At 37.3% G+C, this 15,450-nt stretch overlaps 1 protein-coding gene across 1 annotated transcript; it reads right to left on the bottom strand.

Annotated features, from left to right (window-relative positions):
- Window positions 1-7,280: 7,280 nt before the first annotated feature.
- On the bottom strand, window positions 7,281-11,558 carry LOC127259047 (LRR receptor-like serine/threonine-protein kinase GHR1). The gene is made up of 4 exons (XM_051286189.1): window positions 10,210-11,558; window positions 8,709-9,626; window positions 8,071-8,613; window positions 7,281-7,995 (listed from the first exon to the last, which is right to left on the bottom strand). The coding sequence occupies exons 1-4, from the start codon at window positions 11,063-11,065 to the stop codon at window positions 7,418-7,420; spliced, it is 2,895 nt and encodes a 964-aa protein (XP_051142146.1). The 5' UTR covers window positions 11,066-11,558; the 3' UTR covers window positions 7,281-7,417.
- Between the last annotated feature and the right edge of the window lie 3,892 nt (window positions 11,559-15,450).

Genomic DNA, 15,450 nt, shown 5'->3' on the forward strand with positions numbered 1-15,450 from the left:
AATTATGAAAAAACATCGTGCAAGACCCTAAAGTATTCAAGTTTGAAGTCATGGTCGAGTCCTCCACACACTACTAAGTCATCCTTTATTGGATATAATATTATTTTATTATTTTTTAAATTTTAAGTATTACACATTTTGGATATAATATTGGAATTTCCCTACTTTATAAGCTACTCCACTTTTTTTCTCTTGAGATGATAATATCGAAAATTCATACAAAATTTAAACCCAATACGGGTATTATGGCTCTGATACCATGTGTAATTTGCCGGAAGCTGACACGCCCGTCGCCCACGCTCAAAGGCCCAAGCCAGCCATCCCTTGTGCGCAACAAGCCTGAGTATACCAAATAATGTGACATAAATAAGGCGGGACACGTACATGCACCGAAACATATGTCAGTTATTAGCCGTATAGAATAGGGGTTCGCACACATGGGATGGACTATGACCGAGAACCTGGGGCAGAAATGTCAATCCTTGACATTCTCCTCTACTCCAAATCGCAAGCGCCCTCGTGCGACGCCACTTGTGTGCACCAACGTTGTTTCTTGCACGCTCGGCATGCCTCCAGACGTCACTCCATTGACCTTTTTGCGCGTACCACTTTTTGTGCTCACCAAGCGCCAACGAGGTTTTCGCATAGCTGACCCACAACTTGCCCACTCCGCCGCTTGTCTCCAACACTATCTGGGACACCCATGTTGCGGCTATTGCATTTTTGCCCGAGAATTGTCCTTAACATGGTTCTACGCTCACGAACAAAGCTTACCCACCTTTGGCGTACCAGCGTGGTCAAGCATACTCCTTCTCAAGGAACACTCCTCCTCTGGAATGTCCAGTCTCGCTTAGATATGCTCTCCATGACGTGCCATCAGCATGCTCCTGCTCGAACAGCTGTTCACCCGTCCGCTTCGTTCTTTACCACTGTCAAGGTCGGCTCTGAATGTCGGAAACTGAATTACCGTCTCACTTAAAAGCTCGAACTGTTAAAGAAACACAGCCAACGGGAGTCCCAACACGCCCCCTCAGGTACAAGTGGGGTTCACGGTTTGATTAGGTTGACTAGGAACACAATAATTTAGACAATATAGATTAATAAGTAATTTATAGTAAATTGTATTTATATTTGTTAAGTATATTTAAAATTGATAAATTTACTAAAACTTAAAATATAAAGAAATTAACTTTTGTTTGACAGACAAAAGATGAAAAATGATCATGTGTTAAGACCGAGGGAGCATATAATATTTATATTATTTTATAGAGAATAAAGTATATTTTATATAATACAAATAAATAAATAAAATACTTATTTATATATTTGTAATAAAAATAAACTAGTTTTTATAAAGAAATAAGAATTTTAAATGTGAATAAAAATATTTATTTATTAAAAAATAAAATTAAAGAGATTTTGAATAATCTTCCGAATAAAATGTTATACATTTAATGAAATTTATTTATATTTATTAAGTATATTAAAATTAATAAATTTATTCAAAAAATATAAATAAGTTTGAAACAGAATAAAAAGAAAAACAAATTTTCTATCGTGACGAATAACGTATTCTCTCCGTCCAGTCTAAGAGTTTCTCATTTACCTTCTGCGTCATTGTACTTGTTGAAAAGTCAAAAATAGTTGGTGGCTCCAAAATCCCACATCGTTTATTGTTTGAGGAGGGGGGCTGAAATTTCCTATAAATTCACCTCCTCTCCATTCATTTCAAATCATCCCGCAACACAATTCTCGTATTCTAATTGTGTTGTATTTTTTATCTTCTCTCATAATATAAGTTTGGTTGGGGTACGAGGACGTAGGCATAATTTTGCCGAACATCGTTAAATTTGGTGTTCTTTATTTTTTTCTGGTGTGTTAGTTATTTTGCGGTTATTTATTGTGCTTTAATTTTGCCAGGGAAATTCTGTCAAAAAGACTATAAAAGGTCTAAGAAAATTGGGTTTTAAGTGAGTCTCGTGTCTCCTCCAATTACCTAGGAATTTTCTTCGGTATTAATTGGGTACGATATTTCGCCGATCGTGTGGGGCTAACCCGTTTACCGCAACAATTGGTATCAGAGCCTTGGTTGCTTAGTATGCTCTGTGGTCGCAGTTGATCTGATCTTCCACATCAGAAAAGCGTCTCGGTTAAACTGCCATTATTGTGTAATTTTTTTTTTTTTGTTAATCAAACTCTGGAGCAGGAATGGCGGAGAAATCGGTGAAAAATCAACTTCAGATTCAACGTCATCATCAAGAAGGATGGTCACGAATGCCAAATTCGACGTCGAAAAATTCGATGGTACCAATAATTTTGGTGTGTGACAATGCGAGGTGTTGGACATGTTGTTCCAACAAGAGCTGGACGGAGCATTCGCAGAGAACAAACCAGAGGATGTTGATGATAAAGACTGGACGAGAATCAACCGTCTGGCGTGTGGTACAATCCGGCTATGTCTCTCAAAGGAGCAGAAGTATCCATTTATGAGAGAGACGATGGCGCACAAATTATGGAACGAATTGGAGGACAAATTCATGAAAAAGAGCACATAAAATAAGCTCTACATAAAGATGAAGTTATATCGCTTCCAGTATTTGTCAGGTACTACCATGAACGAACACATAACTAGATTTGATTTTCTAGTTACTGATTTGCTGAATCTGGATAAGAAGATAAATGATATTGATAAGGCGCTGATACTGCTAGCATCACTTCCTGATGAATATAAAAATATAATTGTTAGTATGCTGACTGGGAAAGAAACAATTTCCTTTAAAGAAGTTACTACTGCTTTGTATTCTAACGAGATCAGGAAAAATGATAAGTTAGAACATAGGAGTTCGACTGGTGAAGCCCACTATACTCGGGGTCATAACAAAAAATACAAGCTGACGAAAAGAGGCAGATCCCAGTCAAGAGACAGTGTAGCAAAAGATGAATGTGTCTTTTGCCATGAGAAAAGACACTGGAAGAAAGACTGTCCAAAGCTACAAAAGAAAAAAGGGAAAGCAGTAGCTGAAGCATGTGTTGCTGATAATGATGAATCAGATTATTCATTAGCCTGTGCCTCATCGGTGACCTGCAGTGATGACTGGTTGCTGGACTCAGGATGTTCATTCCACATGTGTTTCAGGAAGGAGTGGTTTGTCAATTTTGAAAATATTGACGGCGGAGTTGTCTATCTAGCTGACAACCAACCTTGCCAGATAACTGAAGTTGGTTCAGTCTATCTGAAGAACCACGATAGAACAATTAAAGTGCTGACAGAGGTTCAGTACATACCGAAATTCGCCAAAAACCTCATATCAGTGGGAGTCTTGGAATCTAAAGGCCATTCTATCAGCATTCAGAATGAGATTCTTAAAGTGATCTCAGGAGCACTTGTCGTCATGAAAGGTACAAGAAAAAATAACATGTATCACTTTCAGAGCAACATAGTGTTTGGCGTAGCAGCACCAGTATCAGTATTAAATAAAGAGGATGAGATGACCAAGCTCTGGCATATGAGACTTGGGCATGCAGGTGAAAAATCCTTGCAGACTCTGGCAAAGAAAGGATTATTAAAGGGTACAAAGACTTGCAAACTTGATGTTTGCGAGCACTGTGTTCTGGGAAAGAAAACGCGGGTGAAGTTTAGAACAACAATCCATAACACTAAAGTCATTATGGATTACATTCACTCAGACGTGTGGGGACCAACCAAAACAGCTTCTTTGGGAGGAAATCATTATTTTATAACGTTTGTTGATAATTTTTTCAGGAGAATATGGGTATATCCAATGCGAACTAAAGACGAAGCTTTCATAAAATTCCTTGATTAGAAGAGAATGATGGAGAACCAGACCGGGAGGAAGATTAAAGTGCTTCGATCTGACAATAGTACGAAATATCGAAATGACCATTTTTTCGAGATTTGCAAGAAGGAAGGCATCTCCTGACATTTCATAGTACGAGACACGCCACAATAAAATGGGGTGGCCGAACGCATGAACCGAACTTTGCTGGAGAAAGTTCGGTGTATGATGTCCAATGCTAATTTGAGCAAATAATTCTGGGCTGAAGCGGTCACAAATGCAAGTCATTTGATCAATCGACTACCATCAGCTGCAATTAAAGGCAAAACACCTTTGGAGGTACGGTTTGGCAAACCTGAAAATGATTATAATTCTTTACGTGTGTTTGGATCTATTGCATATTATCACGTAAAAGAATCAAAGCTAGATCCAAGGGCGAGAAAAGCTATCTTCATAGGGATATCATCTGGAGTAAAAGGATATCGCTTATGGTGCCCGGAGATGAAAAAGATGATCTTTAGCAGGGATGTTACTTTCAACAAATCAGAGATGTTGAAGAAAGTAACCAAGCAGCAGACAGAGAATACCCCCCAGCAGGTGGAGTATTCTTCCAAGGAGGTGGAGTTCCAGACATCTATGACTAAACTTGTAGATGATCAACCAACTGACGATGATGGTTCTTGTACCGAAGAAGAGCTCGGAGAAAGAGAAGTTTTAACCCAAGAACCTCAACAGCAACAAGATTTACCAATTGCAGTTAAGAGGCCAAAAAGAGAAATTCAGAAACCTGCTCGATTCCAAAGTATGGTGGCCTATGCACTTCCTGTTATTGAAGAAGGTATACCACAAACTTTTCTTGATGCAGTGCATTATTCTGAAAAAGAAAAGTGGAAGAAAGCCATGGACGAGGAAATGCATTCCCTTGAAGCAAATCACACATGGAAGCTAGCTGAGCTACCGAAGGGAAAGAAGACAATTGGTTGCAAGTGGGTCTATACTCAGAAAGAAGGATTTCCCAATTGTAATGACGTCTACTACAAGGCAAGATTGGTAGCCAAAGGCTATGCTTAAAAGGAAGGAATTGATTACAATGAGGTATTTTCTCCTATTGTAAAACATTCCTCTATTCGTATTTTGTTAGCCTTGGTAGCGCAGTACGATTTGGAACTAGTTCAAATGGATGTAAAGACGACATTCTTACACAGTGATTTTGAAGAGGAAATCTACATGACTCAACCGGAAGGATTTAAAGTTGCTGGGAAAGAAGATTGGGTATGCAAGTTGAACAAATCGCTGTATGGATTGAAACAATCTCCAAGACAGTGGTACAGACGATTTGATCAATTCATGACTGGCCAGAAGTACACCAGAAGCAGCTTCGATCATTGCGTGTATTTTCGTAAGCTACATGATGGATCTTTCATTTATCTTCTTTTCTATGTTGATGATATGTTAATTGTTTCGAAAGATAGAAAAGAGATAAGCAGGCTGAAGTCCCAACTCAGCAAAGAGTTCGAAATGAAAGATCTTGGTGAAGCAAAGAAGATTCTTGGCATGGAAATAATGAGAGACAGAAATAGAGGCACATTGTGCTTGAACCAGAAGCAATATTTGAAGAAAGTACTACAGCGATTTGGCATGACTGACAAAACCAAACCTGTGAGTACACCACTTGCTTCTCATTTCAAACTTAGAGCTTCACAGTGTCCAAAAACGAAAGAGGAACGTGATTACATGTCAAAGGTTCCTTATTCAAATGCGGTTGGTAGCTTGATGTATGCGATGGTGTGTACAAGGCCTGACATTTCACATGCTGTTGGAATTGTGAGCAGATATATGCATGATCCAGGCAGAGAATATTGGCAAGCCGTGAAATGGATTCTAAGGTATATCTTGAAAACCTTAGATTTTAGATTGATGTTTCAAAGAAATAATGATACTGGTCAACATATAGTTGGGTACTGCAATTCAGACTATGCAGGAGATTTGGATAAACGACGATCAACTACTGGTTATGTATTTACTCTTGCAAACGCACCAGTTAGTTGGAAGTCGACCTTACAGTCTACCTGCTCTATCAACAATAGAGGCTGAATACATGGTCATCACTGAGGCTGTTAAGGAGGCAATCTGGTTACAAGGATTACTGGATGACTTGGGAGTTTGTCAAAAACATGTTACAGTGTTTTGTGACAGCCAAAGTGTTATTCACTTAGCAAAGAACCAAGTATATCATTCCAGAACAAAACATATTGATGTACGGTACCATTTTGTGCTGGAAATAATTGAAGAATATAGAGTCAGGGTGCAAAAGATTAAGACCACTGAGAATCCTGCAGATATGTTGACAAAAAGTGTAACGTGTATCAAGTTTGAACATTGTTTGAACTTGATAAATGTTCTAAGAGTGTGAAGTTGGCGCTGAAAAGCGCATTTGAAGGCCCTGCCATATTTTTCAGCGCCATTTGAAGGCCCTGCCATATTTTATAACGGGAGAATTTGAAGAAGATACTTTGGATGGAATTTAAAGGTCGCCAAGGCGGAGATTTGTTGAAAAGTCAAAAATAGTTGGTGGCTCCAAAATCCCACATCGTTTATTGTTTGAGGAGGGGGGCTGAAATTTCCTATAAATTCACCTCCTCTCCATTCATTTCAAATCATCTCGCAGCATAATTCCTGTATTCTAATTGTGTTGTATTTCTTATCTTCTCTCATAATATAAGTTTGGTTGGGGTCCGAGGACGTAAGCATAATTTTTCTAAACCTCGTTAAATTTGGTGTTCTTTATTTTGCTCTGGTGTGTTAGTTATTTTGCGGTTATTTATTATGTTTTAATTTTGCCAGGGAGGAAGTTCTATCAAAAAGACTATAAAAGGTCTAAGGAAATTGAATTTTAAGTGAGTCTCGTGTCTCCTCCAATTACCTGGGAATTTTCTTCGGTATTAATTGGGTATGATATTTCGCCGATCGTGTGGGGCTAACCCGTTTACCGCAATAATACTTAATATTAAAAATATCTTTATGTTTGTATAAAATTTTTGTACAAATATCACAATAATAGTATTACAAGACACTGCTATAAGTATTTTTGTCATTTTTCCTTAATTTGTATTACGTTTTTATATAATAATTAATATTCAAATATCAATACGCAAAAAGTAAACGAGATTGTTAGAATCGGACGGATATAATATTCAATATTTAATAATGTAATATTTTTCCGGTCATGGAAACTTCTAATTAAATAAAATAAAAATAGTATTTTTATTAAAAAATAAAATTATTTTTTTATGACAAAACAATAATATAAATTTATATGAAAAAATAAAAAATTATAGTTTATTTTTATTAACTGACTATCTGTTAAATGCAGCATTACATATTTAGACATACTTAGGCGGGGATAATTTTTTAAACCGATAAAAATAAAATAAACATTACAGACAATTTTATATTTCTTAAACTAAAAAAAATCAAACCTCATAGTAAAAGACGATTTTTAAAAATTTGCAAAAAAAACTAAAAATACATAGCCTTAACTTACGAAACTTTTATTACACATATGGTATGATTGAATTTTCAGCTGCACAAGAAGAATTACTTCACAACATCCTCCTCCTTCATTCATGACAGCAAACTTCACACAGCTCCATGAAGATCATCGTCATGTCCGGCCGTTCCGCCGCCGGGAGGATACACTTGAGACCAATCCCAAGTATCGCCTCAATTCCGCCGCCGCCGTCCAAAAGCTGCGGATCGAAGCACTCCGCGGCGCGATTCTCCGCAGCCATTCGGCTAACCCATTCCGACAAATCGACCACCTCCGGGTTCCCGGGAACAATGTCCGCCGAGCTCCTCCCCGTCAGCAGCTCCAGCAGAATAACCCCGAACGCATACACGTCGCTCTTCAACGACGGGCAAGGTTTGCTCGTGCTCGTGAACTCCGGCGGCAGGTACCCGAGGGCACCCGCATTCAGGACCTGCTCCGCCGTTCCCGATGCCGTCAGCAGCCGGTGAAGGCTGTAGTCCGTCAGCAGCACGTTTACGTCGGGGATTTCGATCAGGACATTCGTCGATTTCAGATTGCCATGAGGTATGGCGCTTTCGGTGTGTAGGTAGGTCAGGCAGCCCGCGACGTCCCGCGCGATCTTCACCCGATTCGCCAGCGACAGCGGTGGAAGCGTCCCCGGATCGATTCCTGCGAAAAAAAACACGTATCGATCGATTCGAACATCGAGTAAACTTCGCGACGATTCGGTTCAGGAGATCTTACCGTGAAGATACAGCGCCAAACACGGCGCGTCGATGTACTTCGATATGATCAGCTTCTCGTGCTCCTTCGGCCCCCAGTAGAAGCCCTGAATCGACACCAAGTTTGGGTGTCGAATGTTCCCGAGTTTCTTTGCCTCTCTTGCGAATTCCTTCCGACCTTTCGCGATTCCTTCCTTCAGAAGTTTCACCGCCAATATGTGCCCCGACGATAGCACCGCCTTGTAAAGTGTCCCGTGGCAGCTCATTCCGATGGCTTCCGCAGGGGCGGCAGATAGTTCCTCCGGCGAGAACTTCACGGAGCTGTCGAAGAGATGAAGATCACCGGCCATTTTGTCCGGCGAGCAGACCTTCAGCGCCGTCGCATTTTCAGATTGCTGCCGGAGCTTGCCGGGCGAATTGCTGACAGACGATGCTATCGACATTGGGGATGATACAATATCACTTTTTCTTGCCAATTCTGGATTTCGACAATCTTTGGGGCTCTGTTCAACAAACGATCCATCCCTCGGCGGATTTCCGGACTCAATTCCGGCGAAAGAAACGGCTGCAGGTAAGTAACAACGACAATGATGCATCATTCATTCGATTGACTTAACTCAGAATTAGAACATCTCTTGTTAAAAATCCGATTGCATTTACCTTTCCTTCCTCCGGCTTCTGTCGAAGACTCCTTACAAGGGTCGCGATGAGATCTCCAATAGATCACCAAAGTCAGTACAGCCATAGCCGACACAGCGCTAACCACTCCGGCAATAACGGCAGCTCGGATACCATTTTTCATGCGCGAACCACCGCTGTGACTCCTCCCTAAATTCAGGTTGTCCCCTTCCTTCGGAGAAGATCCATCGCTCGGCAATACGAGCAACAGATTTCCCGGATGGAACGAAGAAGCCGGGAAGCGCTGCAAGCTTTGCGGGACAACGCCAGAGAGATTATTATTCGACACATCGAATGCTGCCAATGTTCCCGGTAGGCCATCGGGGATGCTGCCATCGAGGAGATTGTTCGACACGTCGAGATACAACAAGCTTCGAAACCTTCCAAGCTCGGGTGGCAGTCGACCGGTAAACGCATTCCCCGACAGGTTTAAAGCCACCAGGCTGTAGTTCTGCAAGCCTATCGAATCAGCCGGAATCATCCCGGAAAAGTTATTCATGGACAGGTTAATCTCAATCAGTTTCGTCGAATTGAACAAGCTACGAAGGAGCGAGCCCTGCAACTTGTTAAGGCTAAAATCGATCACTTTTAGCTCCGGATACGCCCCAAGAACATCCGGGAGAACACCCTCAATCGAATTGTTCGAAAGCCTCAACGACGTGAGTCTCAAGAACTGTGAAGTTTGATTCGGAAATGACCCTGAAAGATAGTTGGAACTTAAGTCGATCACTTCAACATAGTTTCCCCAGCTCTGAGCTCTCGAGAAGTTCCCGGAGAACATATTGTGGCTGAGGTCTACAACAGCACAATGCCCTATCCTGATCGGCAATGGACCGGATAGCCTATTCGACGACAGATTCAGATACCTCAAGTTAACAGAATTTATGCTCGATACCGGACCTATAAAGAATCAAATGCCGGAAACTTAGCTCAATTCGGATAAAATGATAATTGAAACTCAACATTACTGCAGATCTTGCGCCGATCCAGCCAAGTCAGTATGGTGCTGATTTGACCGGATCAGCATATGTTATACACATAACCAATATATATTTACACATATTACAACATATGTTGAGTTATAATATAACATATGTTGTAATTCAACATACTGTGTGCTAATGGACAACACACGATATAACCATAGACAGCACATAACATACTCATATATTCTCATGATATATTCTCACACAACACATGCAACAGTTGATTTTACCACATAACATACTCTCATACAACACACTATAATTATGAACAGACAGCACATGTCTTTATTACAAAGAGGCTGTGCTATATGTAATAAAGGGATGTGTTGTCTCGGTATTTTACGTGTGTTAGATTTAGAAAATATAACATATTTTGTATTATAAATATGCTGAAATATGTATAAATATACGTTGATTACTTGTATAGCATATGTTGATCCATGCCCACGCAACATTTATATACATGCAGCATAGACACACTAATTCACACTCAATACCTTCCAGCTGATTCCGGCTAAGGTCTAATTCAGACAAGATCATCGAACTCTCTTGCAAGAGTCCCTGCGGCAACGATCCCGACAGCCAATTGTTGCCGAGCTTGATGATTCTAAGCGAAACTACGAAGCTAAAGGACGGCACATTGCCAGTAAAATGATTGTCACTTGCATCAAACACTTCTAGGCTATCAAAGTAAGGCATTCCATCGTGTTCAAAGAGTGTCCCGGTCAAGTTATTTCGACTAATGTTCAAGTACTTAATCGATGAAATGAAGTCAGGATTGCCAATGCCTAAATCCAACGATCCTGAAAAGCCATTGCAGCTAAGATCGACATAAACTAAAGCTCCTAATTGTGCTAAAAGTCCCATAACATTCCCTACAAAGCCATTAGAATGCAAGTCTAGATGCTGCAACTTTTTCAAATTACCGAAGCCAGAAGGAATCAGGCCATCAAATGCATTGCAGGAAAGATCTAAACTTGCCAAAAATTCAATCGAAAGGATTTCTTTGGCGATCGTGCCGCGTAAATGGTTGTTAGATACAGACAAGTTATTGAGCATTTGGAGCCTGGAAATGGCGAGAAAATTGAATTCACCAGAAAGGCCTAAACTATCGAGTGAGATGGAAGTGACACGGCCCTTATTGCAGGCAATGCCGAACCAGTTCTTAGGACAACCATCAGAAGCTAAGGAATTGGAATCCCATGAATCTAACAAGATTCTGTTGCTGCTGCTGCTGCTGCTATTAGTGTCTATGTGAAATCCACTTTTGAGCTCTAAGAGGGCATCAATGTCTGATTCTGCTAAAGCCAATTCTACAATTAGGAGAAGAACTACAGTGGAGATGAGCTGCATTCTATAATGGATATGGATAATTAATGTTTTAAAAATGGAGAATTGAAAAGACAACTAACTAAATCATGAAAGAATGGGGGACTTGGGATTTCAATAAATTAAAAAGGGCACAAGAATGATGAATCTGACGCACTAAGTAACTCCTCCAAGAACAAGTAAAAGGGCAGTAATTAAAAACCCCACCTTGCAATTCAACTGAAATTTTTTAAGAATTAAAAAATAAGAGCAGAAGGAGAAAGAGAAGGGCTTCTACATTTGTGCAAAAACCCAACACCGGGAAGGTCTGAGGGAGTGAGAAAATGGAGGATTTGGGTTGGGTTAGAGAAGAATCGAGAAAAGCATATTTAGGTGTAGAGTGAGAGTAGAAGAGAAGGGCAGTGGTGATGGCATTGGCATTAAATGTAGTGGTAGAAATGAAAGGGACAAGACTAGAGAGAGAGAGAGAGAGAGAGAGAGAGCAATTGGGAATGGGAACAGGGAGGTTCTCAAGGGAAGGAAGTGGTCAACAGCACTATTGGATGAGAAAAATGGAAACTTTGGTAGGTGGGTTCAGTTATTGACTGATCTAGAGAGAGAAACAGAGAAATTGAGATAGAGAGAGGGGCTTTCTTTGATTTATTACAGTACAGTGAAATGAAATGAAACGCAGTGAGTAGTGCGAAGTTGATCTATCTCTATCTATCTATCCATTACCTGTGATTGAGGGTGCCACTCAGCCTCCCTCTTTATTTCTCTTTCGCTCTAAAACAAACAAGAATGGCGACAAGGGAAGATGGGCTGGCAGTGAACTGTGGGGGAGGATTGAAAGGGCTTTGGATTTGTCGCATATGTAATACTGTAATGTCATACTTATGATATTATTACGATGATAGTGATGCGCTGGAAAGAGGGTTCAATTTTATTATTATATTATACAGTAATTTGTTTTATTTTTTAAGGTTAGGACAATACTAACTAATTCGATTAAGGACAAATATTGAGAGTGAGAGAGAGAGAGATTATTGTTTTTGTTATGATTAATATGTCTGCAGTCTGTATATATAACTCGAGAATGCGATTATAAAATAAGATCTGACGAGAGAGCTAAAGGCAGTGGCAGTACCTAATACCTACCTATTATTCAGGGCTTAGTCCCAATGAATTCTTAGCGTTTTTAAATATTTCTTTCCAAGATAATTGATCTGGAACACAATGTTTAAGGTATTTAAGATAATAGCTAAGGTGTCTCATTTACTGTACACTCAGGAATTGTAAATTTTATAATTAGTAAATAAATAAGAATGTATTAATAAAAATAATTTTAAATTTAAATTAAAATAACTGACTATTTTAATTAAAATTGAAATTTTTTTTTATAAATTTTAAAATTTAAAATAAGATTAAAGTGTATAATATCTTTTTAAAAAAATAAAAAAATAAGTGAAACAAACGAAAATAAAAAAATGGACAAGTAAGTGAGACGGAGGGATTAATACTTAATTGCTTAATAATAATAGTGAATTATTATTTTATTATTGTTTTATATAATTAATAATATTGACCATGTTAAAATGAATTAAATATATATGATTATAAATTTGAATATGTATTTAATATTTTTAAAAATTATATCACAGTAAAAAAAAATATATGCAACATGAGTATCATTTTTAACATAATAAAATTTTATATAATACAAGTAAATAAAAATATATCGTTTATTTATTTATAATTAATATAAACTAATTTTATACGTAAATAAAAATATTTATTTTTTAGGAAAGTTAAATATAAAGAGTTTTTAGTGGGTTCTAACTGATATACAATTTATATGTTATATAATTAATTAAATTAATTTATATTTGTTAAGTATGTTTCGATTTAATAAGTTTTACCCAAAATAAAAAAAAAATGTCAATTGTTATGAGATACTTCCTCCGTCCCATATCTGTCTATCTATTCATTTGTTTTTTGTACGGAATTTTAGAAATATTAGTTTTATATTGAGATGTAGTAGAAATAAAGGTAAAATGACTAAACTAACCTTATTAATATTGTATGATACAAAGGTAATGATATTTGTGTAATATATTATAAATTGGAATGATATTTCTAATGTTGGATAGATAATACAATTACTAAAAAAAAAATTGATACTTTGTTATGGGACGGACCAAAATAAAAAAATAGATAGACTGACAAGGGACGGAGGTAGTATCTAAAAATAAAAATAGTGTCGATTGTTGCGGGACGGAAGAAATACAAATTATATATTTTTTTATTTATTTAAAATTGCATTTATTTAAATATTATTATTGAGCCTAATTTCGGATTCAAGAATTTGACCCAAATTTTGAAATGCTCAGAAAGGGTCCATTAAAGGTTAGGCCAGTGTAAGGACGGCTCGCGATTGATCAGCCCAATTTTCAACCCTAAACATATAGGTTAAATGGCCGAATTGAAAGAATGTTGGACTACGTCAACCGAAACCAAACATATTCAGGTCTCAAAGGGCAAACATGACCCGTCTCAAAAAGGTTGACCAAAAGGTATCCAAATATCAAACAATTTTGACTTATGCCCGTTATAATTATCTATTCAAATACGGTGGGCCACGAAGTCAGAAACCACCAGTAGTTGGTACACGATCAGCTTAACCGAACAATGAGAGTTAAATGGTTGTTTAAAGAAACTGTATATGTGGATCGTCAGTGACAAAGCAAGGAATTTTCAATTATCATCACAATTTTCGGAATAAAATAATTAGTGATCACCACTTTTATTTTCATGCATATTATTAATTATTTATTTTAGTTAATTAAGTTCGATGCTTAGAGGTCCATCATTTTGAATCTAAAAAATAAATTTCGAAATTTACTTTCATTTTGTGTTAAAAATTCCAACTCAACAATTATTTTAATATAATACTCCCTCAGTCTCACCTTAAATGATCTCTTTTTATTTTTAGTAACGTTTATCAAAACAAAATATAATTAACAATAACCAATAAAATTAATTACTTTTTTCTATTATTAATATAAAATATTTTATTTTTAATATATAAATAAACAAACTCACACAAACTCACAATATGATTAAAACAAATAATTAAATCATAAAAATTCTAACAGCTTTGCAATTTTTTTTCTTCTCCAACAAAAGCCCTAGTCGACTTCGCAATTCTTCTTCCTTCCTAACGAAAGCCGTAGTCGACTTCGCCCATGGATTCTAACCCCCCCAATCCGATTTTTGATGGGTCTTGGTCAGTCGTCTCCACCTCACTGCCGAGGATGTCGAATGGAGGAGTAATCAACTTCGATTCCGAGACCACCGGATTGTCTTTTCCATCGGTGGTTTCGACAGTTGAATATAGTAAGATTGTTCCTGAAACTCATTTATCTGATGAATCAGTGGTGACATTGCTTGGTGATGACCTCTCTGGCTATGTGACTGATACCCCACTGGTTTACAAGGTTATCAAAGTCTGGGTAGATTCCGATCTTCATTTTGCCCATAATCGTCATTGGTGTTCAAATGACCTTTAACAATCGTGGGGGAGTTTCAATTGCTCTATTTCCCATCAATTTTCACTATGTGAGGCTAATAATAATTTTTACTGATTTATGCTAACTTTTTTCTATTTGGAGAAATTATGTCTAAATTTATTTTTAATTTTTGCAATTTGATGCTCTTTTAGTTGATTTTGGGATATACAAACTCCATTTCTCACATGAAAATTATATTTATAATACCCCATCCGTCTAGTTAGAAAGTATACATATTTTTATTTTGGGACGTCCAATTATAAAGTAAACATTTTATTAAATACCTTATTTTTTTTCCACAAATACCCTTACTTTACATCACATCACTACTTTCACACAAAAAAGTAAGGACAAAAATATCATTACACTACTTTTAACCACCCACTATAATTAAAATACTATTATTTCTTAAACACCGCGCCAAAAGTAAATATATACATTATAAGTGGACGGAAGGAATATATTGCTTGTATGAGATTTTCTGCTCTTATGAAAATTTATGTCTAATTTTTGTTGATCATGAATTCCTTGTTATATGTTGGTATCTTTTGTTGTATTAGATGAATATGAGGATATGCTACTATGTAATATATATATATATAAAGTTTAAAATTACTATATTCTAATTGAGATGGTAGTAGTTTACACCATTTGAAGTCTGCCTTTATGTCAGAATATAATGTCATTGGTTCCTTTGTGTGACTATAATGAGCTTTAATAAGATCTGAATATTTTTATCAAATATTGCATTACAAAAACAAATTGTGAGTCACATGCATATCCATGTATCATATGTACGGTATGAAATTTACAAAATATTGATACTTTTAAGTTCACAAAAAAGTCATTGTTTACTTACTC

Source organism: Andrographis paniculata, unplaced genomic scaffold (genome assembly GCF_009805555.1).
Source record: "Andrographis paniculata isolate CXL003 unplaced genomic scaffold, ASM980555v1 Contig5END, whole genome shotgun sequence".
NCBI lineage: Eukaryota > Viridiplantae > Streptophyta > Magnoliopsida > Lamiales > Acanthaceae > Andrographis > Andrographis paniculata.